Source organism: Mchenga conophoros, linkage group LG7 (genome assembly GCF_057382185.1).
Source record: "Mchenga conophoros isolate Kocher_MC1m ecotype Shallow Benthic linkage group LG7, M_conophoros_male_GT1.1, whole genome shotgun sequence".
Taxonomy (NCBI): domain Eukaryota; kingdom Metazoa; phylum Chordata; class Actinopteri; order Cichliformes; family Cichlidae; genus Mchenga; species Mchenga conophoros.
The window spans coordinates 59,896,206-59,919,541 of NC_140532.1; the positions used below are offsets into that span (position 1 = coordinate 59,896,206).

Genomic DNA, 23,336 nt, shown 5'->3' on the forward strand with positions numbered 1-23,336 from the left:
TAATATCGTGTTGTGGGATGTATGGTGATTCCCACCTCTACTACCCTGATGGTGACAATACCACTATAACCATTCTACAGCCACTCAATAGTTATGCCTCTTTCTTTCTCTTTTTAGAAAAGCTTAAATTAGTTTTTTAATTTTTCTCATTTATTTCAGCAATCACTTGTATTAGCTCAGTTTAGTTTACAGTAAAGGCTCAAAGAAAACACACTCAGGGGAAAAGTGAAACCAAAAGCTTAAGATTGTTGTAAATAGGTTTGCATGTATCAAAAAATGTACGTGACTTATTCGTTCGTTTCACTTTGGGATTCCCCCAGCATTTTATTTTTTTGCGTTATTGGTGTGTAGATCATTTCAAAACTGATAGGAAGGTTTAAGAGGTGTAGCTACAGAATATTTGAACGTCTTGCAACACACTTTATTGCATTCATTTTTTTGGCATGTTATACTTTTCTGCAGGGTTTTCATGCACTGTATGTTTTCTGTGGCTTCTGTATTGCAGACGGTTGTGAAAGTTCTAGGCCTGCTGTAACATCTTTAGAGCAGCGGCTCATCAAGCGCCCACGGATCGGTAGGATACACATGTGACTTTTAATTATTCATGCGTTACAGCTACATTCAGACCATCACACAAACCAACAAAGAGAAATATTTAATTCATTGATTTATTAATAAAAACAAAAACAAGAGTTTATGATAAGAAACTAGGAAGAGTTAAAACACAATACAGTAAGTGTGCAGCTGACAGTGGAAAGACTGGGATCCATCTTGGAAAATTTCCAGTACCTATCTAGTTCTCACAATAATTAATCCAGCATGGTGGTATTGCTAATTTAGGTCAAAGTTTTAAAGGACTTATCACTTTTTTAGCACTCAAACCCTTTGCCTTATCTTGGCAGTAAAGCCTGTGCTGCCAAAAAAGCTCTGCCCCTTTGACACATGGACCTACAGGGAGTGCAGAATTATTAGGCAAATGAGTATTTTGTCCACATCATCCTCTTCATGCATGTTGTCTTACTCCAAGCTGTATAGGCTCGAAAGCCTACTACCAATTAAGCATATTAGGTGATATGCATCTCTGTAATGAGAAGGGGTGTGGTCTAATGACATCAACACCCTATATCAGGTGTGTATAATTATTAGGCAACGTCCTTTTCTTTGGCAAAATGGGTCAAAAGAAGGACTTGACAGGCTCAGAAAAGTCAAAAATAGTGAGATATCTTGCAGAGGGATGCAGCAGTCTCAAAATTGCAAAGCTTCTGAAGCGTGATCATCGAACAATCAAGCGTTTCATTCAAAATAGTCAACAGGGTCGCAAGAAGCGTGTGGAAAAACCAAGGTGCAAAATAACTGCCCATGAACTGAGAAAAGTTGAGCGTGCAGCTGCCAAGATGCCACTTGCCACCAGTTTGGCCATATTTCAGAGCTGCAACATCACTGGAGTGCCCAAAAGCACAAGGTGTGCAATACTCAGAGACATGGCCAAGGTAAGAAAGGCTGAAAGACGACCACCACTGAACAAGACACACAAGCTGAAACGTCAAGACTGGGCCAAGAAATATCTCAAGACTGGTTTTTCTAAGGTTTTATGGACTGATGAAATGAGAGTGAGTCTTGATGGGCCAGATGGATGGGCCCGTGGCTGGATTGGTAAAGGGCAGAGAGCTCCAGTCCGACTCAGACGCCAGCAAGGTGGAGGTGGAGTACTGGTTTGGGCTGGTATCATCAAAGATGAGCTTGTGGGGCCTTTTCGGGTTGAGGATGGAGTCAAGCTCAACTCCCAGTCCTACTGCCAGTTTCTGGAAGACACCTTCTTCAAGCAGTGGTACAGGAAGAAGTCTGCATCCTTCAAGAAAAACATGATTTTCATGCAGGACAATGCTCCATCACACGCGTCCAAGTACTCCACAGCGTGGCTGGCAAGAAAGGGTATAAAAGAAGAAAAACTAATGACATGGCCTCCTTGTTCACCTGATCTGAACCCCATTGAGAACCTGTGGTCCATCATCAAATGTGAGATTTACAAGGAGGGAAAACAGTACACCTCTCTGAACAGTGTCTGGGAGGCTGTGGTTGCTGCTGCACGCAATGTTGATGGTGAACAGATCAAAACACTGACAGAACCCATGGATGGCAGGCTTTTGAGTGTCCTTGCAAAGAAAGGTGGCTATATTGGTCGCTGATTTGTTTTTGTTTTGTTTTTGAATGTCAGAAATGTATATTTGTGAATGTGGAGATGTTATATTGGTTTCACTGGTAAAAATAAATAATTGAAATGGGTATATATTTGTTTTTTGTTAAGTTGCCTAATAATTATGCACAGTAATAGTCACCTGCACACACAGATATCCCCCTAAAATAGCTAAAACTAAAAACAAACTTAAAAACTACTTCCAAAAACATTCAGCTTTGATATTAATGAGTTTTTTGGGTTCATTGAGAACATGGTTGTTGTTCAATAATAAAATTATTCCTCAAAAATACAACTTGCCTAATAATTCTGCACTCCCTGTATGAACTCTGTGGTATCTAGCATCACTGTGTTGGTGGCGAATTGTTTTTATGTTGTATGTAGGGGATAGGGAAATTGGGCTTACGTGGATGAGTGTTACACATCATCCCACAGATAATCAGTTGAAATTGATGAGGAAGTCTTTAGTTTAGCATTTAGTTGTGCTGCTTCATGTAGTTGAGCAATTATTGTACACTGCGGGAAGCTGATGTCATCAGAGCGGGCCTATGTCTTAGATATCAAAATAAGAGTGGAGAAGAGAATAGAAGGAAATTTTATTTTAAACATCAGTTAGCCAGGACTACACAAAGATTAATGAGCACAACGGTTAGGGGTATAAGACTGTGGAATTCACTTCATTATAATTTAAAGAATTGTATAAATTTACAATGTTTTAAAAAGTGTTATATGTTTAAAACGATAACTCAGTATGAAGAATGCGAATGAATGTGATGTTGGTTTGGGATTCGACCGGAGAGAAATGTCAATATTAGTTTGTTCCTGATTTTTGGTGCCCACCGGTGATATAAGTTCGATGGTAGATAGGGGGCAGGGTTTAATAAGAATATTTTCTTCTTCCTGCTCCTTTTCACACATGGTTGTTGTGTTTTGTTGACAGAAGATGTGGTTGTTTTGTTTGATTTGTAGTACCAAGTGTGAAATAAATAAAAAATGAAATGAAATGAAATGAAATGAAATGAAATGAAGATCAACCTGAAACCCAGGGCTGACATTTTTAAGCAATACAATCGCACTGTAAAGAGATTATCTGTGTTATTCACTTCTAACTTTTATAATGGGTTCCACCCACAGATCACTGGGAGCAGTACATCAGTGAAGTGAAGAAATTCCTGCTGAAGAGATGGGAGCGACTCACAGCTGGCCTGGTGAGGGAGGTCCAGCTGGAGAATGTATGGGTCAGCCCAAGAGCGGCAAACAGAAGCAGAGACAGACCTGATCAAACCCCTGGCTCAGCAGACAGAGGGGGCAGAACACCAGGTCAGCAAGACTTCCTCTAATTGTACCAGTTGATGATTGGGCTTTTTTTTAAATAAAGGGATTTTTTAAAAGTATCTTGTGGTGCACAAAGAAATAAAATCATAGCAGTTTTGTATGTTCTAAGCTTTTCATGTAAACTTACCTAATCATGAATATTTGAAGTCTGCTGCACACCTCACATCTTTCTCACCAAACTCAGAGCCCGATGGGGATTACGGGTATTTGGAGTCCAGAGTGACGTTGGAGACGTTCCTCCAGGGATGTATGGGTAAAGTGACAGTTCTGGTGGGCCAGACTGGATCAGGAAAAACTCTGCTAACATCCTGTTTAGGACAGCAGTGGGCTAGTGGATTAGTAAGTTCACTTTTTGTCAACATTTATAATTATTTGCGTTATCAGACATGTTCTATGTTCATCTGTATGGCTAGTGCTGGTCTTATTTGTATTCAGAGGAATAAAGGAAGAGCCATTGTCCCAGAATTTGCATGCTAGTGTTATAAAAACATAGAGCAGCTTTATTTCCATACTGTATCCATACTGTATTTACTGTGGTTATCATTATTAGAGTATGCTGTAGGCTTAGGAACCATCACTGACCTTGCAGAAGTTGCAGATGATCCAAACTCTGCATTCTCATTGTTTACTGGAAAAACCTAATCAATAAATTATCAATTTGGTGCATTAAGAATAAAAGTAAAGATACTCCTGCTACTATCAGGCAGCTACTTGTTCAGCCATTTTTCCACTGCAAACATGTTTCTTCTGGAGCCAATGAATGCTTTTTACAACTTTCACATTTGTGAAACTACCTAAGCTGTGCAAACAGAATTTGATATGACTTTTTTCCTCTGCCAATTGTTCTCCTCTCCATCTCATCCAGGGTCCTATCCCTTCATCCTTTGTGTTTGTCCTGCTGGAGTTTCGTCAGCTCAACCTACTGTCACACCCTCTTTCACTATCAGAGCTGCTTTTCCAGTACTACCTCCCTCCAACTGGGGGAGAAGATGCAAAGGTACGCACGTAATGCTTGAGTAATACTTGTTATAAAACAGTACATTTGTGATACTAAACATAGGGATGCATTTCATTTAAATCAAAATCTGGTTTGAGCTAAACCCCTTCACATAGTTAGTTATGCTTTGCACTCTGGGATGTGACAGAATATCATATCATATTAGTGGTAAAATGAATGTAAATTGAAGATCAGAGTTGTGTTTGTGTAAGAAAAAAAATGAATCCATGGGAAAAGGGCTACAGTTTTATGAACTCATCAGCTGATTTGGGCCAGAGTAAACAAACTACAGGTGTGAAATTCAACTGCTTCTAAACGTATTCTTCATTTGAACAGAGAGCCATTATCGACTACCTCCTTACTAATCCAGAGCAAAGCTGTTGGGTACTGGATGGCTATGATGAGTTTCACGGCAAACTCAGCAGACAAGAAGTGCAGAGGAAACCGCTGCACTTAGAAGATCCTCTGCCTGTCGCAGACCTCATCTCAGGGTTGCTAAATCGCCAGATTCTTCCAGGAAGCACTGTGCTGGTCACCTGTCGTGTACGGGATCTTATAGATTTGGATGGCATTTCAGATAAAGTAGGCCAGCTGCTGGGCTGGGACCAGGATGAGATCAAGGAGTATGTAGACAACTTCTTTGGTGCAAAAGGTGAAAACTTTATTTACTTGTATTTACATTGTTGTTGGGCTTTATTTAATTATTTTATTTGTTTTATTTATTTCTGTAAAGCTTTGAGGAAGTGTTGTTTTTGGCTCTTCTGTATTAACTTAATTTTTCTCTGTGGAAGTTGGTGCTTAGTATATATAATCAAGGCAATACAATTATATCAAGTTAGAAAAAAAAGGAATAATTCACTTATTACTACTTTTTTGTATTAACTGATAAAATATGGTTTTCTGGACATCAGATTTTTGCTGCATATTCATTTCTTGAAAACATCTAACTCTCTCTTTCCCCACAGCCAAAGTTGTCTCTGATATTTTTTCTCGCTTTCTCTTTGACTCTTACTTGACACTTGTCTGCATTTTTTATTTTCTCTTCAGTTATGGTTGCTGTGGGTTTCAAGACTCACATAAATATCAGCCAAGTTTGAACTTGCATGTTTATTTTACTTGTTGGCAGTATCTTATGTAAATAACCCTAATCTGGGATTATCTACATTTTTTGCAGTGCTATATTTGCTCATTTAGACCTGCAAACCAGCACCTGTATCCAGGTATAACTGGCAAATTGCTAAAATTTAGACTTTCAAACTAGTAGAAATGAGTAATTTCCACATAAAACAGGACCTCATGCGTAATAGCTGCATTACTAACATGAAAAAATTGGTGTAAAAATAATAAATAAAATTCTTGTGCACATCTATCTTAAATGTATGTTGTCTTTAACTAGTTTAATCATCATTTACACCCAGCAGATGTAGCTCTTAGAGAGCAGGCAGCACAGCTCCTTCTCTCCAGTCGACACCTCCTCGCCATGTCTTCCATTCCTGCCCTATGCAACATCTGCTGCATCTGTCTTGAGCATTTACTGCTGCAGTGTAGAGATAAAGACACAGGAGGAGCACCGATGCCTGACGAAAAAGGAAGTAAGGCAAGGACAGATGCTCAGGAAGCAGAAGGAGCACAGATGTCAAGAGAAGCCAGAGGGGAGGAGGGCAATAGAAGAGGAAACCCTGCACAAAGGAAACAAGAGGATGGAAAAAGAAAAGGGAGCAAAGATGTAATAATGGATGGAACAAATGGCAGACCTCAGCTGACTCCCACTTCACTCCAAGTCCCCGCCACCCTAACTCAGGTCTACCTCACTGTTCTGGCCTCATTTCTTAGCCGAGCCCCTAACCACGGAGGAGATGGCAAGCCAAAAACTAAAAGATTTCCTCACAGGTAGAGACGGAGCTGTGAACTCACTCTAGTGTATCACCATCTTGAACATTATATTTCAAAAAATATAAAGTAATTTAAAAAATGACTATTTAGAAAAGAAAGCACCAGTGTAGCAAAAAACGCGTCATGCTTCAGTTTATGGATTATCTCTGTTTTCTGTCTTTCCGTGCAGTGCTGTCACCACACTGACCATTCTGAGTCAGTATCAATCGGAGCTGTGTGAGCTGAGCCAGCTGGCTTGGAGAGGCTTAGAGGAAAGCAAGATACTCTTTTTGAAAGAAGAGATTCCACAGGAGGTTTTAAAGTTTTCATTGAAAATAGGACTCTTATCACAGGTCAGACATGAATGCATGCATTAATGTCCTCCTCATATCTGTGAATGTCCACAAAATCCTTGTTGTCGAGTGTTTGCATGCTATTTATACTATTGATACTATTAATAGATTTGCTTAGTGGGCAAAAGTTATTTGTGTTTCCTTACAGTGGGCATAGATAGGGCTGTGTGTAGTAAACAGAGTAAGGGTAGATAAAGGTTGTCCCTTTAGATGACTTGTCATGTTTGTAAGATATTATTAATAATAACATAATTACTTACCTGCTGTTAGGTGGAGCTCAGACGTCAGGACGGGATACTTGCCAATGCCTACTGCTTCATTCATCTGACAGTGCAGGAGTTTTTAGCTGCACTGAGAATCATGACTAGTAATGATGTTAATGACGCACAGCTTAAGAAGAGGTAAGGAAGCCAAATGGAGAGAAATATGGGTGTAATTTTTAAGATGATTGCAGTGTTAAGACCTGTTTAGGTTATATAGCCCACCTGATGGAGAAACTACGGAGTCACACGGCAGAAGCTCTCTACTTTTGGCATCAAAACACGGTCAAGATGACCTGCTGAAGTTCTGACCAAGTATCAGAATTGGGAAGGTGTACCTAATAAAATAGCCAGATACTATTTTAGTCTACCGGCACATACACAGTAACCCCTGCACTTTACTCTCTCACTGGTGAGGGACAAATTCAAATGACAGATAACAGTATAACATTCACGACATTATTACACATTGATTGATTAAATTATCCGCAAATTTACATCCTGGAAACAATTTTGTTAATTAACCAAATGAACAAAATGTCCTAAATACGGTCACCTTTCTTGTTGCTGCCCTAGCTGAATGACGCTTCTGTGTACACCTGTCCTCCCAACTTGGTGCTGGGCAGTCTCTGCCTGGTCCCGAAATAGATAAGTTCCTTTCAGATCAGGTAGACACTAGTGTGTGATGGAGTGTTTGAAAAGCTGTGGAAACAAAAGTTTGTCGCCTAAGCTAAAAGAGAAGCTCACACACACAGCAGAATCATGATGAATATATTTAAAGATTCAACAGTTAATTAATGAATCTCATTTAGAATATGTGGAAGAAAGCAAGATGGAATTTGACTATGTAAAGTCACACGGTATACCAGGAATAACTCTGCCATGGAAGCAACCTGAGCTGTGCGAGTTAAGCACGCTACAGTACGAGACATATTTGTCCTTAGTCCTTACATCAGAAAACACTGATGTAGGCATAAAGTGACGGCTCAAATCACACTGCGAGAGTCTGTGAGACTGTGCAAAGGTGGGGGCACTGAAATTGAAATATGGCACAGCTGACATAACTAAGCAGCAGGCGACCACAGTTACTCGCTAAGAGGCCTCTTGTGTGTGGCTACATGTAGTTTAACATATATCACAACCCCGGGTTGTACTCCACCACATGCTACTGCTTCCTCTAAAAATGACAATGCAGCTTCATGGATTTATTTATTCTTTTGTGAAAGGATGTTGTTTTTATCACGAGTCATTTTAAAAGCAGGAATTTAATTGCATCAGAGCCCACAGATGCTAAGCTCCACCCTCTGACATCCAAATTGCACCCTTCCCTTATAGAGCTCATCTTCCATCCCCTTTTCAGCTTCAGATCCATTCTCATATGTCCAAACATATATAGACTTGAAGCTCCTTCTCTAGGACTTTTTTAAATAACTGCAGCCACGACACAGTAACTTGTGCTTTAGAGTATTTAAACAGGGGGCACGCATTCATTAATGACTTAAATTTTAATTAATTAATTGCTTTTTTAATTGCTGCAGCACTCAGGTTTACAACACCATGAAATCTATTCATACAGCTGTATTTTAATAAATCTCACATTGTTTCCCCTAAAGAATCACTACATTTTTTTGATGTGTGATATGGATTTGTTCACACTTTAATCATATTTAGTTGACAAGGTGGATTGCAAAAAGGACCTCACCCATACCCAGTTCCTTAAATGATTAGATAACAGGTCTGTTTGCTCACACTTCCTCATTTAACCCTTTGATTTCACATGTTTCTGAGTGAGGTTCTGGAGGCGTCTGGTTTGAAATCAGTCAGGCAGCTGCAAAATGACTAGTTCAGTTCTGGCTTTGACGTTTTGTTGTGTTTCATTCCGTGAGCATTTGGGGAATGTAGTAAAATTAATGCACCTGAACAGAAGAAAAGATGCAAACCATTCAAACTGGTGTACTGTGCTTTCTTCCCACTCTGTTTGCTTTGTAGGCTGCACTGTAGAAGTTGTTTGTTTTTGTCCTACCTGTTAAATCTTAAAATAATATTATTTATTGTATTTCAAAGTATGCCAGGTCATATTATTATTATTCACATCTCCCAGAAGAGTGTTGAAACTATCATCTGGACAGTGTTGTAACATGCTTTAATTTGCATCATAATTCAGAAGTTGACTTTCCTCTCATTATATCCTCAGATTCAGTCTGAAAACTCGCTGGACAACCAAATCAGACCAGAAGACGGTCTTCACTGACTCACTGTACCTCTATGTTTGCGGTCTGGCTTCCTCAGAATGCACTCCAGCCCTGGTTGAGTTAGCCAAGGTTTCTGGCAGAGCCCAAAGTTGGGTCCAGAAACGGCAAGACCTTGTTCTGACATTGCTCAAAACCATGTGTAACAGTAACACTCTGACCGGACCAAAGGTAGAATGAAAAACAGGAAACAGATTTTATTTTCTGTCTCTTTGTTACTGATCTTTTCTTTGCTATATTTTGCCAGATACTCCAGCTTTGCCACAGTGTTCAGGAGAGCCAGAACCACCAACTCGCCAAGCAGGTTTTTGGTGTGAGACCCAAACTGGAGCTGCGCAACATCTGGCTGTTACCGAATGATATCGAAGCTCTGGCTTTCGTAGTTAATTCAGCCGATCATAATGACATCGGTCTGGACTTCGGAGCGTGCTCCATGGAGCTGGAGTGTTTAATAGTTCTGGCCAGGTGTCAGGGCATTCATAACCTCAGGTGAGGCTACACAGATGTTTACGAGTTACAGTAGTTAAAAAGTAACAAAAACCCTCCAGAAACCTACGTGTAATTTTTTTTAGCTAACCTAAATAAAACTAGCAAAAATAAACTATTAATTAGAATACAAAAGTTTATTTTGATTTTGAGACAAGGGTTTTTATTATATTACTGTACCATCCTGGATATGTTAAATCTTACAGGTCAGCATTTATTTGAAAAGGTTTCACAGGGTTATTAATATGATATTTGTGGGAATGCACTATAGGACCATTGGAAAGCCATCATTGTGACACATGAGAGTGTTGAAATGGACGGTGTTGATCTGTCAGAAATTATAAAACCCATGTTTAGCCCACGGACATGCAGAGAGAGGACTAGTCACACAGCAGCAGTGAATGTTGTTGTTAATAGAGCTGCAGCTTTGCCTTTGACATTCCTCAGCTGACTGGCCACCTGTCATACAGTGACAGTGAATGAGCTCAGTATTCTTGTTACAAGAAGACAGAAAATAGTCTGGACTCAACTGCAAAAACACAACCACTGATTCTTTGAAAGTATTTCTTTATCAACTCGAAAAAGAATGTTTTTCCACACAAGTTTGCACTTGCATGTCTTGAAGAGTGGGTGGGACGGGGCCTATCTGTTTAGCGAAATCTGTAAGCTGCACGTTGTCATGTCACATTGTGTTAGTCATCTGTTTATACTGCCTAATTCTGAAAGTTGAAACATCTTTATTGTTAATTTTATATAATTATGCACACTAACATCTAATGTCTGTCTAGCGGGAAAGCTATCCCTCCTTAGTTGCTCTTCCTGATGTTTTCCTTATCCGAAACAAGAATTTAATGACAAATATAGCGTAACCCGTACATATTGTGAAACTAAGATATCTTGGTATCAAATAAAGTTGCATTGACCATAAAGATTTCAGCTCAGACATTAAAAGTAAAGCGAGACAGTGTCTGAAAAAGTGCTGCAGTGATAGCTCATTAATGTGTGTGTAAAACAAACCGAAACCTCAATTTTATTACGAACACCAGTACATCTGCTTGTGGTTATAAAGAGAACCAGTATATAAGTATACAAGTCATAAACTGTAATGATAACTTGGAAAATTAGAATGAGGAAAAATGTGACTGTACACAGCAGTCTATAAGTATGTTCAGAACAGCAGCGTAGGAACTCTATACACAGAAAATATCTTGTTGACAAGATGCAGAAGGTACCTGAAATAGATATTTACAGCTGTGGTGAGCAGAAAATGTTGTTTTACTGACAGTGGTTCGATCCTCCTGTGCAGACTAGAACTAGTGAACAGTCAAGGGTGCAAGCAGAACTTATCAGCTGTTCTCTACAGTTCTCACATAGTTACACCATAATTATTTCATGTGTATACTTTATCTCACCCAGGCACAAGTAAGCTATTAAACTAGATTTTTTATTTGGGCAGTCATCCAACTCTTAATCCTAAACCCAGTACCCGGTTCTTGATCTTGACAAATATGAAAACAAAAAGAATACCGGCACATATTTCTTATTTCATTTTGGACATGACAAATAGAGACCACCCATACATAGAACCAGATGGGCTCCAAACACCAGAGAGTATACAGTGTGAGAGAAAGCATGTGCAAGAAAAGCCACCTGGAAGGCAGCCAATGAAAAGACTATTGAGTGAAAAAAAAGTTGTTATCATCCACATGTAAAACACTAACAATACTGTTGGTACATGTAATAAACTATCCGTCATTATATGATTTAGAAATGTGAAAATTATAATTCAGAAAACTGCTGTAAACCCCCAAACCCTGTACAAATTATACAAGTAAAGCAAACGTGATATAACCGGTGTTCAATCCCATCAAATTACCTCTGTCACGGGGATTTAGTTCCAGTTTATTCTGGATTACATAGAGTGAATTATTAACCGTAAAGCCTGAAGCATGGATTAATGCCAGACATTTGATTTTCTTTTAATTTGACAAATTGGACAAATGCTGACAATTAAAAAAATCAATAAATAACAGTTTCCATGTATGAGGTTTCATTTTTTATTTTTTTTTAGAAACATGCTGATGATATAGAGGTCTCAAAATCTCATGTATCAAATATTATACAGGGTTAAAAGAGATTACAGGTTACAACTCCAAAGCTCCTATAAACCTTACTTTGGCTTTCAGTTTGTAGTCTGTGAATCTAGTTTGATTCCCTGCGTCACAGAAATCTGTCTCTGTCACCACCTCTTTAAGAAAGAGTTACCATTTTTTATATATTTGAATGCCTCCTTATTTAGTTATGTTCAGACATTCACACTGACATTTAAACAAATAGATCTCATCTCATATTATGATTCTGGGAATCCGAGTCTGTTTTATCCTCTTTAATTAAAATACTACATTCAAGAAAAGATTAAGCATTGGAATTTCCCACCTGGCGGCTTAGATAATAATTTGTAATTAAAAACATAGCAGCATCAAGAAATATTCTATCAACTATAGAGATGCTGGTAAAAAGCAGTTTGTTTGTTTTAAATTGAGGCTTTGAACTGATTGTTTTTCTTTTTGCAGTTTCTAATCTGATGCTTCCTTATGAATAATTCACTATGTGTCCTTACAGTTTTCACAGCCGCAAATATGGGGACAAGTTTGCTGAGAAGTTGTCGTCTGTTTTGCCTAAATTCACATCCCTGCGAAAACTAGAGTATGTTTTATATCGTTGCTTTATTCCTGCGAAAAATATATTAAAGGTAATTGTCCCTTAACGACAATAATTACCTGTTTGCGTTTGTGTTCACAAGGTTTTCTGGTGCCAGCCTGACTGCTACTGGAGCAGCTAGTTTGGCCTCTGGTCTTCAGGAGTGTCCACACATCACTGATATCAAGTATATCTTCTGTTGTTCAATATAGTGCACGATTAGCTTACTGCTCGATTATCCAGATGCTTTTAATAATGCTGAGCTTAAAGTTTCTGCTCATTTTTCTTCTGGGGGGGTTTTTTCAGCGTAAGTGACAACAATTTGAGGGATGAAGGAATCAGTCGCATTGCAGAGATTTTTACCAAACTACAAAACCTTTCGAATGTAGCGTAAGTTCTCACATTTCTAATGCAAAGACTCGTCTGTACTTAACAATGCAGAAGACTTTGTGTGGTGATCATATGTGTGTGTGTGCTTCTTTGTAGGCTGGGACGAAACAGCACAACCCTGAATGCAGTCGACTGTCTTATTAAAACGATGTCTTCATGTTTGAACATCCAACATGTTCATGCAGAGTAAGACCACACACACATGCACACGAAGTGGCGGTTAAGGCACAGTTATGGCACACGGATTGTTGTTTAAAAGAAATAAAAATTACACACATTTTAACTCGCTTTTGTCAGTAATGCTCACTGCACTATTAATATTTTCTCAGTCATAGAGATTTGAGATTCCTGAAATTCAAAGTAGCTGATTGCTATTGATGAAGTTATAATGACAAGACCAGGTAAACATAAGTGTGTCATAAACGTGTACTCCAGTCCAGGTTCTTTTTCTTTGCAGGGGGATCAAAGACTTGACAGTAACTTTCTTCCAAAAGTCAGATATGAACAGGTGACTTTTATGCTTATAAACTAAATAAAGCAATAAAATGAACATAGTAAAATTCTGATATATTTATATTTTCCGCTCTACAGCCATAAATCTATACTTGAATCAACAATCAGGTAAGATATGAAACAAACAAGTCAGTTTACCGTAACTGCCTTACCACAGAGATTTGCCAGTTTCCTTGATGAACTTTGCACCTTTAAATGGGTGTCAGCCAACTGTGCATTCACCTTTACTGTTTTCTTTTGTTTGTTTGTTTTTTTTTTGGCTTCAAAAGATCGTGACTAGAAAGGACGTTTATGTGGATGTTGATTTATTTTTTTAGTTTTAATTTTTTTTTTTTAAATGTTTATTGAGCATCAACAATGTAGTACAAAGATATACATGTAGCAAGTCCACAATGGATGTTGATTTAAATGTGACTCTAAATGTCACAGTTTAGTATTTTTGAGGTTTTTTGTATCATGGACGTTTGCATTATGATGGTGTCATTTTTCTCCAGCTTGCTGAACCAGAATTGGAACAAGTCGGAGATGCAGAAACTTGCTGAATCCTTGGCTCGATGCCCTGCGCTGTCTGTCCTAGAGTAAGATTTCATAAGTACACACCTTCATAATTAGAAAAACCTATTCAGAGCAGATGACACAGACAACATCAGTAATGAATAGAATAGCAACAATGCACTAGTTATTGACTTACTGTTTTCCCTCTGCTAAAGTAGTTGAACAATCTGCAAACTACACTGTGTGCATATTACATTGGTAAATGAATGCTAGCCAAAGGCCTGTCAATGTGTGTGGCTGTTTTACTGTATGTCTTTGCACTCTAGTCTGTCTGGAGGCCAGTGGGATGAAGACATTTTAAGGACACTGACTGAGTTTTTGCCAAAGTTCAGCATTACTGACAAGCTCATGTAAGACTAGGTTTTAAAAGAAATCAATTGTTTGTGTTGTGCTTGCTGTGCACTTTGCTATACCTGCACATAAAACCCAGCAGCATTTAGCTGATGTTTTACAATCTTTTCTCAGCATTAATGACAGCTGCTCATCAGTGGAGGGTTTGGTGGTTCTGACTGCTCTACTGTCTGATTATCCTCCTGTGATGGAGCTTCATGTCAGGTACAAACACGCATTTAATCTTAGCAACCATAGTTGCAGGAACTTCTAGACATACTGTACCAGGAAATGCAAAATTAGATTTATGTTAGAGTTATTGCTGTCATCTCTGCTCTGTATCTGAATGTTTCTTTATGTTGCAGATTACAGGTTCCTGTTAAGGTGTCTATTGTGTTTGCTAGGGGAAGGGAAAAACCTGCAAGCGGAATATCCAAATCTCTCTGGTATGTTAATGCTTCTGTAACACAAGCTTACAACAACAATATATTTGATGTTGCAGAACAATAGTAGGGTAGCATTTAGAATGAGTAAAGCGATCATTTTAAGCTGGTAACCAACAGACCATCAGTTATCTAGCAAAAAGTTTTAATGTTTTAATTGTTATAATGGGTTGTTCAGGTGTATCCTTTGTCCAATAATGATATGTCATCAGTATTAATGATAATCATTCAGCTTTTGCGTCTTTCAGCCTCAGCTTCTGCAATCTGTATCCTGCTGATCTGGAAAGTGTGTTGAGATGTCTGGGAACCTCTTCTGATCTCACTATGCTGGAGTAAGATGAGCAAGAACCATGAAAGTGCACACACCATGGACAGATAATAAAAATAGGACCATTTCTAATTAGTAGATAATAAATTTATGTGTAAAAAGCCTAGAAAGTTTTCAGGGGGAGCCGTATGAATACAAGTGTCTACAATTACGAAGATAATGGTGCAAAGAAAGGAAAGATATTTACAAAGTGTGTCGGGCAATCAAAAAAAACTTTCTACTACACATTTGTGTTAAAAACTGATGTCTTGGACATTATTCTAAAAATGACAGTGTATGCTCAGTTTATGAAGTAAACTGAGCATCATCCTAAACCACCTCTTAAATGATGCACCATCATGGTTTTTGCTTACAGGTAACCATTAGATAGCTTATACAGTGCTTAACAAATTTATTATGCATGTCACACACGCATATTTAATTATATATAAATATTGTAAATAACTGTCATTTGTAGTATTAATAGAAAGATTTCAACAAATGTATCACATTTAGAGGAAAAAGAGACCACTGTTCACACTCATTACACATTTCAGGTGTGTGTGCACTACTGATATTGATATACTGACTCATTTTTGTCATGTTCTCTTGATAAATGTACAAACACTGAGTTGTAAAGCATTTTTAACCTTTCTTTTCAGTTTGTCCAGTAACTGTTTAGGCAACAAGGGTCTGAAGAAGTTGTTGGATTTCCTGCCTCGTCTTAGCAAAATCCAGGAAATTAAGTAAGCTCACACGCATGCATTTATTCTCTCTGACCGAGGCTGGAGCTTGTCATAGGGTGGCATAGGGTGTCTGTAGGGGGGTAGATATTTGGACAGGCTGCTAGTCTGTCACAATGCTCACACACAATCATTATAACTAATAATTAATTAATAATTCTACCTCTTTTAAAGCTTTCCTTGAGATATTTATAGCTAAAGATACCAACAACTATATTGTAAGTGACCCTGGTGGTGGAATTTCCCTCTAATTGCCTCTCTAGTAATTTGCGAGTATTTCAATAGAAAGATGACTCTTTGTTTTTTACATTGAGATATACAAAGTAGGTAGGCAAATGGTCAGCTGTTTTCTCACCAAACAGGTTCCAAACAGCCAACACCAACTTCCTTGTGCTAATTGCTTTTGGTTTTTCCAGTGCCAGTAAAAATGACATCAACATGGAAGGGGTGGTAATGCTGGCTGCAGCTCTATGCTCGTATAACACCTTAACAGAAATTCACATCAGGTAATCTTTGTTTTACATTGTAGCTATTTAATGATACCAAGAGCTGCTTTACCCAACTGTTTGTGCCTCTTATCCCGGTCTGGGTTTAAAAAATCTATCTGTTTGAAAAATACTATAAATACATAATTACATACAATACTACATGTCATATACAGTGATGGGAATAACTGCATTAAAATAAACAGCGTTACTAACGCTGTTACTTATTTCAGTAACAGATAATCTAACGAATTACTTTTACTATCGTTAAAACACTGTTACCATTACTAAGAAAAAAAAGCGGTGTGGGTGTGTTACTATTTTTAAACACACAGATGGTTGACGCTTATGTCATCTTACCGGGGGCTAGGGGTGCGAAACAATCACACGAGTGCTGCTGATTGGCTGAGGAAGAGTAAGGTAGTCATGGTAGTCATAGTGTGTTGTATTGTTCTATCTAGAGTTTATCTGATTGGTGTTTTATTTCATATTTTCATAAAGTAACATTTGAATAGTTTAGATTAGTGTACAATGTTTCTTATTAGTTCCTTCTGTTAACTGCCCATTTATTTCAATTATATTTTCAGTTTTATAACAAACAGCTGAATATATATTTTAGTATTTTCAAGTATGTTTAGCTATTTATATGTTTGTATTTTTAGTAAGTTCCATTAAGAGGGGATTCTTATACATATTTAAACATTTTTTTAAAGTAACGCAATTGTTACTTTTCCTCGTAATTAGTTGCTTTTATAATATTGTGACTCAGTTACTAACTCGGTTACTTTGTTGAAGAAGTAACTAGTAACTATAACTAATTACTTTTTCAAAGTAACTTGCCCAACACTGGTCATATAGTTTTACAGTAATCAATCAGGTTAATTATAATTGGCTGTTGTGCTCTGTTGGTTTTACAGTGGCGGAGGCAAAGAGGAAGTCAATCTAAAGTTCTGCCCAGATGAAAGGTAGAAGACCTGCATCTATGCAAACGTTCACACAGTCTGATTCTTGTTGTCTCCGTTTAGTTTTTCTGTTTAATAATCTAACTCTCTACTGTATTTCTATGTCAGTGATGACAAGCAGCAGCTGAAGATGTTCCGGTACAGTGAGCAAATAAAGACATGCAGAAAAGTACAAATCTGACCTCTGACTATGAATACAAAAGAATGATCCCCTTTTATTTTTCTTTCTAGAGTAAAGGACAGCAGCATCCTACCATCTGATATAACCAAAGTATGTAGAAAATTGGTCCAGAGTCGCTTCCATTGGGAGTTAGAGTAAGCTTTATTATTGTATATCTGCAAATTATTCAACAGTATTTAAAGTAGTGACTGAACACGTTCATGTTCATGCACTAATGTGTTCTGTCAGGTTATCTCAGTGTTCACTTACCGACAAAGCCATCAAGAATCTTCTCAAAGTGTTGCCAGAGATGACGTCACTGCAGAGACTCAAGTAAGGCATACACACTAATGCAAGTATTAATAATAACACTGGATTACAACCTGCAATAGACAGTCAGATTATGCGGATGTGCAGTAGGGAAAAGATGTGAAGATATGGAAAAAAGCTGCTGAGTACTTTTTAAAGGACACCCTACTGAGATTACTGAGCACAAAATTTGAATATTTGGAAGGTGATTTTAAGTGTAGTTATTTTTAACTAATGGGTATCTATGCTATTCCTATCACAGGGTATATGTTAGGTCCATAAAACAAAAAAATTATGGAAGATCACTATTGTTATAGGAGATTGCAGAACGTTGCAATCTCATCTACACTGCAAGGAGATTTGCAGAAATTCTGTTGTAATTTCACTTTATGCTGTCGACTCTAATTGGAAGTGTGATATTAGAAGTGTATAATTTTTCTCTAGACATATTCATTTAATTTTATTATATATAGTTTGTGACATTATGTAATTACCTTGTAGTTAACTGGAGAAAATCCTCTTACAGATAAAAAACATCAACAACATCAATGAAAATGTATAATTAAACCCTGCAAATAGTTAACAATAACTTTGAAATGCCTTTAGGTGTCATTCTTGGTCCTTTTTATTCAGTCTATAGATGAATTATTTATATTGATTCATTTTTGTCTTTATTTTTATACTGAAGTATTTAAAATTTAATGACTTTAAGAACAAAAAAATAGATTTGCAGATATTTATAAATTAAAAACTTTGATGTTTAATACATAATATCAGTATGTTTTTCTTTTACCATATATATGCTTCTGTCACTTACATATTTTGCCTTTGTGCATTTGGTGTCTTTATTATTCATTAACGCTATCAACCTACCAGAGACTACAGATGAAGTTTAGCCTGTATGGCTAAATCTGGCAAAGCAAATTGTGGCTATTCTATGAACTATGTTTGGAAATTATTTTCAGACTGTGTAAGATACTAAGAACCTCATCAAATGAAATATACTATATTCATTCTGTATTCCTAATAGTGTCAGACAGAGCATCACATCTGCAACCGATGCACTCGAGCTGGTCAGCTGTTTGAATCACAGTCAGCGAGTGACGTCGGTTGAGCTCAGGTACAGTGAATACTTTTGTGGCACTCATCACAACACACCATGCCATATTTGAGTGTTCATGTGATGCTCCTTTCCCTACCACACTTTTTAGTTGTAGCTGCAATTACTTTAATTCTCTAACTGACCTGTTTTGGTTAATTGCTGCTTTGATCTCTTCTTTAGCCTTCGGGGTGACTCCTTCATCAATTTTGATACAGTGAAAGTGGAACAAGTGAGCTGCAGGTCTGTGATCCGCAACATTTTCACTGCTTACTGATGACTTAACAACATTTGTAGGTGTTTTCAGACCGCTCACTTTGTCACTTACCCAAGTATTCACGGCTCATGCACTATAGCAGTTTTAGCTGCTCATTTTAAACTGCATTTCAAGCTGTGTTTATTTTAGAATTTGACTGAAAATATATGTTGTCATTTTCTGTTTTATACATAGAACTGTAGAAATGCGCAGTTTAATTAAAGATTTTATGGTACTCATTGAAAAAGACAATATTATATAGTGTGAAGCACATTGGGTGTCCTGTATTTTACAATCTGCCAGTTTAATCACCGCAGAATTAGAAAGTTCAGGTAAAAGAGGGCATCTTACAATAATTACTATAACTAGTAATTAATCAACTTCATGTGCTATGTTTTTTTTTTGTCTCCCTGATTGTGTGTAACACAGGTTAACTCATTTTTGCCTGAAGGGTGACCACTTGAAGAAACTTCTTGAGATCCTGCAGCAGGGTCCCCAGCTTTCAGATCTTGAGTATGAGCCACACAAACATTTAGACACACAATCTTAGAATCATAACCACACACCCATGGAGCCATGGATAGTCCAGTGTTTTCTTCCTGAGCTTTTATCCAGTAAGGATGCTCAGCTCTGCTTTTCTTTCATCACAGTTTGTCAAGTAACCAGCTGGAAGATGAAGACGTGAGCTCTTTTGTGCATTCCCTACCAAGGCTAAAAATCAGCACCTATGTCAAGTAAGACTTTAAACATATTAAGTTCTATATTAAATATAGAGCAGAAGAGTAAAAAATACTTAAATGTACACGCACCACCGACTTTATTAGTTAACCTGTTTAAATGCTTGTTGACACAAATATCTAATCAGTCAGTGACATGACAGCAACATGTATTTAGGCATGTATATAAGGTGAAGATGCCCTAATGCAGTTCAAAGTGAACATCTGAATGGGTTAATAAAAAAGGTGATTTAAGTGATTCTGAACATGGCTAGGTGTACCTAATATATTGTCTGCTGAATATATAATAAATTAAACCTCAGGTAGACTGAGAGTATGAAGCTACAATATTTAGAAATGATGTGTATTGTAGTTAATGAGTAAAATATAGACTAATTCTTTTCTGAATCTTCATGTGCAGTCTCAGTAACAACAGACTGACCCAGCAGGGGCTGCTGGCTGTGGCCAGCACATTGTGTACCTGTGCTAATGTCTCTGGTGTGGAAGTGAGGTAAGTCTGCACAAAGGAAAGAAGTTAATGGAATTCTTCTAAGTAATCTATAATGAAATATTTGTCCATGTCTCTCTCTTTGTCCATGGACTCTACTTTCTGATGTCTGCTGGTAGCTTAGGAGAAGAAGAGCGATGCCTCATCTGGTTCAGACAAAATGAAACTCGGGAAAAAACTCTGAGGTAGGAGTTCCATCCAAAATTTCAAAACACTGACTCTGATCCTGAAACGGTGCCCGTATTAAATGGTAAATGGCCTGCATTTGTATAGCACTTTTCTAGTCCATAGGACCCCAAAGCGCTTCACACTACATTCAGTCATTCACCCATTCACACACACATTCACACACTGGCGATAGCAAGCTACATTGTAGCCACAGCTGCCCTGGGGCGCACTGACAGAGGCGAGGCTGCCGGACACAGGCGCCACCGGGCCCTCTGACCACCACCAGTAGGCAAACATGGGGTTAGTATCTTGCCCAAGGATATTTGGCATGCAGGCAGGAGGCAGCCTGGGATCGAACCACCGACCTTCTGATTAGTGGCTGACCTGCTCTGCCACCTGAGCTACAACCACTGAGTCACTTTGATGAGGTGAGCACAGTGACTCGAGTAAAAACACAGAATTCACACCTACTGGTTTTTTGCTGTATACAGCAAAAAAGAAACCAGTAAAAATTTTAAACATTTTCATTTCAGATAAAGTAAAAAAAAAAAAATGAGCTGATGAACTCATTAACACTCATGAAACTTTAGCACTAAAGTTTAGTGCTAAAGCACAATAGCCCTAAGTGGTGAAAGTCACCACTTAGGGCAACGTAGACAGGAAATTTGAAGAGTGTTAAAATGTTGAGAGGAGGCGTGAACTAATGCAGACGTGCAGAGCTCCATGCAGCACTAGTGTGCAGACAGAAAAGAACAAAAGGAAACTTACATGTGGTCTGATTGTATAAGTCAACAGCTGATGTATTCAAAGTAACAAAGTGTCATTGTGAAAAAAAAACAGACTCTCTCCTTTGGCTTTGTAATTTTTCCTGCGTGAGCAGCACAGGAAACATCTCACCGGTATGCACAGATATGTGAACTCTCTCTACATCTGAAGGTTCATGCACTGAGTCGGTAAACTGACTGACTGCATCAGCAAAGATGAACGGCTGAAAACTTCTAAATCCAGCTTGCACACTGTGGGCGACAAGGAACTGACTTTGCATGTCAGAAGTAGAGCTGAGCATAGCAGTGAACCTTAGAATGTGGTTGTAAATATTCGAAGACATAATTAGTTTCTGGTGTCTGATCGATTTTAGCAGCTCTGAAAGTACCTTCCTTAACTCTAGCAGTCACAGTAACAAGGGTTCAGCGTCCTCCAGCTCTCAATAAACGTCCAGTATATAATACTATTACAATGTAATTTGGGGGCTTAGTAGAGGTTAAGGCCTTTTAAAGATTTTAGTACATTTTGGATTTGGCACTAACTTTGCAAAATTCTAAATTTCTTTATGCTTTTTTTTTGCCTTCTCTGCTTTATTTCTCCATCAGAATCAGGGAAGGTAGTTTGAAGCATGAACATCTGATCCGATTAGCAGAGATTGTGTCCAGTTGTCCCCATCTGGCCAAAGTGGAGTAAGTATCCCTCAATCTTAAGACAAATTTTTGGGTTTCATCAGATAAAAACAATGGCCTCTTTTTAATTAGTTATTACACTTAATAAAACTGGTTCATAAACTGACTTCTTGTAAAATATGGAAAGATCACAACAAGGCCATATTTCTTTGTTAACATTTTAGATTTGAAACTACCAGCAAGAAATTGCCTGATTAATGATCAAGTCACTGACCTCACAGCCCATTGCTCATTCAGTGGTGCTAGTTTCAGATATTGTGCAAATGTACTGTTTATAAGGTTGGAAAAACCTGCAGTCAGCTAAGATTGAAGAAGTCACTTGGATGAGTGACGAAATGTTTCTCCCACTTAAAACGCTAAGATGAACCTTTTTGGGATTTTCTTACCAGGATGATTGAGCATGCATTAAGACAGCAAGGAACTGATTAGAAATGCATCTATTATTTATTAAAAGTCTCTTTATGCTAAGAGTCTCAGGGTATTCAGGGTTTAACCTTCCTTTCTGGCCTCCATTATCTAACCATGATCAGAAAGTACATAGTGATATGTCTGTGGTTCATCTGCAGATTAAACCACAGCTTACTGGAGCAGACTGAACATTTCCTACAGCTGCTGAGCTTCAGTCAAAGTGGATGTGTTTTCAGGTGAGACAAAAGAATCTTTACTATTATCTCTTCTGTCAATGTTTTCAGGCTTTTTTCAAACTACAACTTATCCAAATCAGTCATGGCTGTTCAGTGAACGGCTGTTAAAGCATTGAATTATAATGAGTGTATTACACGTGCTTTTCTACTCAGTATTGAGGAGCGTTGGATCAGCGCTGAGAAAGCGGTTGGATTAATGCTCCACTGTTTGCAACTCAATAGCAATATTCAAACTGTCAGGTAAGATATGCATATAGATGCAAATGAACACAGATGTCAGGAAATGCTCCTTTTAAACAAATCAAACATATTGTAACATTCCCCAAATAAAGATACAGTATGTGTGTCAAAGCTGTGAACTATATTCATTTTCCAGGATTCATCAAAACACACTCCACCTGACCAGTTCCACTGGACTGACGACAGATAGGTAATGATTATTGTTTAATGATTGTTATATAGACAGCAGCTGTACTCTTCGGGAGTTTATTGATTAAAGTGTAAATATAAAATAACAGTTATTTTGAATTTAATGTTTCTAGAAATCAAATGATTCCGATTTTTGATTTGTGTCTTTTGCTTGTTTGTTTGCAGTGATCTCTCTGGAAATGCAGCTCAATCGAGTGCCATAAAGAAAATTGGGTGCTTTTTTATTTTATACATTATATTTTACATTTTCATGATACCTGCAAGGAATGCACACTTTGATTACAGCCTCCATGCACTGCTATATTACTCAGTGTATATGCTATATATTTAGCTTTCCTTGCAGGAAAAAAGAAAAAGCCCACTGTTGTAAAGGTTGTTCTTTTTTCCTAGTAAATTGTATTAATTTACACCACACTCTG

General features: G+C 37.8%; 1 protein-coding gene across 4 annotated transcripts in view; it reads left to right on the forward strand.

Moving 5' to 3' along the window:
- Positions 1-23,336, forward strand: part of nlrc5 (NLR family, CARD domain containing 5) — a 38,438-nt gene that overhangs the window by 4,310 nt on the left and 10,792 nt on the right. For 2 of the 4 annotated variants that reach the window (XM_085280530.1, XM_085280532.1), the window contains 38 exons: positions 506-574; positions 3,329-3,514; positions 3,714-3,868; positions 4,395-4,526; positions 4,863-5,178; positions 5,945-6,416; positions 6,589-6,751; positions 7,022-7,152; positions 9,206-9,431; positions 9,508-9,749; positions 12,369-12,452; positions 12,550-12,633; positions 12,753-12,836; positions 12,933-13,022; positions 13,294-13,344; positions 13,428-13,457; positions 13,844-13,927; positions 14,171-14,254; positions 14,370-14,459; positions 14,600-14,680; positions 14,926-15,009; positions 15,647-15,730; positions 16,144-16,233; positions 17,130-17,177; positions 17,283-17,312; positions 17,406-17,489; positions 17,584-17,667; positions 18,674-18,763; positions 18,926-18,985; positions 19,428-19,511; positions 19,649-19,732; positions 20,136-20,225; positions 20,342-20,407; positions 21,761-21,844; positions 22,411-22,488; positions 22,642-22,728; positions 22,865-22,918; positions 23,083-23,130. In XM_085280530.1, the coding sequence (XP_085136656.1) occupies positions 506-574; positions 3,329-3,514; positions 3,714-3,868; positions 4,395-4,526; positions 4,863-5,178; positions 5,945-6,416; positions 6,589-6,751; positions 7,022-7,152; positions 9,206-9,431; positions 9,508-9,749; positions 12,369-12,452; positions 12,550-12,633; positions 12,753-12,836; positions 12,933-13,022; positions 13,294-13,344; positions 13,428-13,457; positions 13,844-13,927; positions 14,171-14,254; positions 14,370-14,459; positions 14,600-14,680; positions 14,926-15,009; positions 15,647-15,730; positions 16,144-16,233; positions 17,130-17,177; positions 17,283-17,312; positions 17,406-17,489; positions 17,584-17,667; positions 18,674-18,763; positions 18,926-18,985; positions 19,428-19,511; positions 19,649-19,732; positions 20,136-20,225; positions 20,342-20,407; positions 21,761-21,844; positions 22,411-22,488; positions 22,642-22,728; positions 22,865-22,918; positions 23,083-23,130 (4,183 nt within the window). The remainder of the gene's footprint in view (positions 1-505; positions 575-3,328; positions 3,515-3,713; positions 3,869-4,394; positions 4,527-4,862; positions 5,179-5,944; positions 6,417-6,588; positions 6,752-7,021; positions 7,153-9,205; positions 9,432-9,507; positions 9,750-12,368; positions 12,453-12,549; positions 12,634-12,752; positions 12,837-12,932; positions 13,023-13,293; positions 13,345-13,427; positions 13,458-13,843; positions 13,928-14,170; positions 14,255-14,369; positions 14,460-14,599; positions 14,681-14,925; positions 15,010-15,646; positions 15,731-16,143; positions 16,234-17,129; positions 17,178-17,282; positions 17,313-17,405; positions 17,490-17,583; positions 17,668-18,673; positions 18,764-18,925; positions 18,986-19,427; positions 19,512-19,648; positions 19,733-20,135; positions 20,226-20,341; positions 20,408-21,760; positions 21,845-22,410; positions 22,489-22,641; positions 22,729-22,864; positions 22,919-23,082; positions 23,131-23,336) is intronic. The other 2 variants (XM_085280531.1, XM_085280533.1) reach the window with 1 other exon arrangement.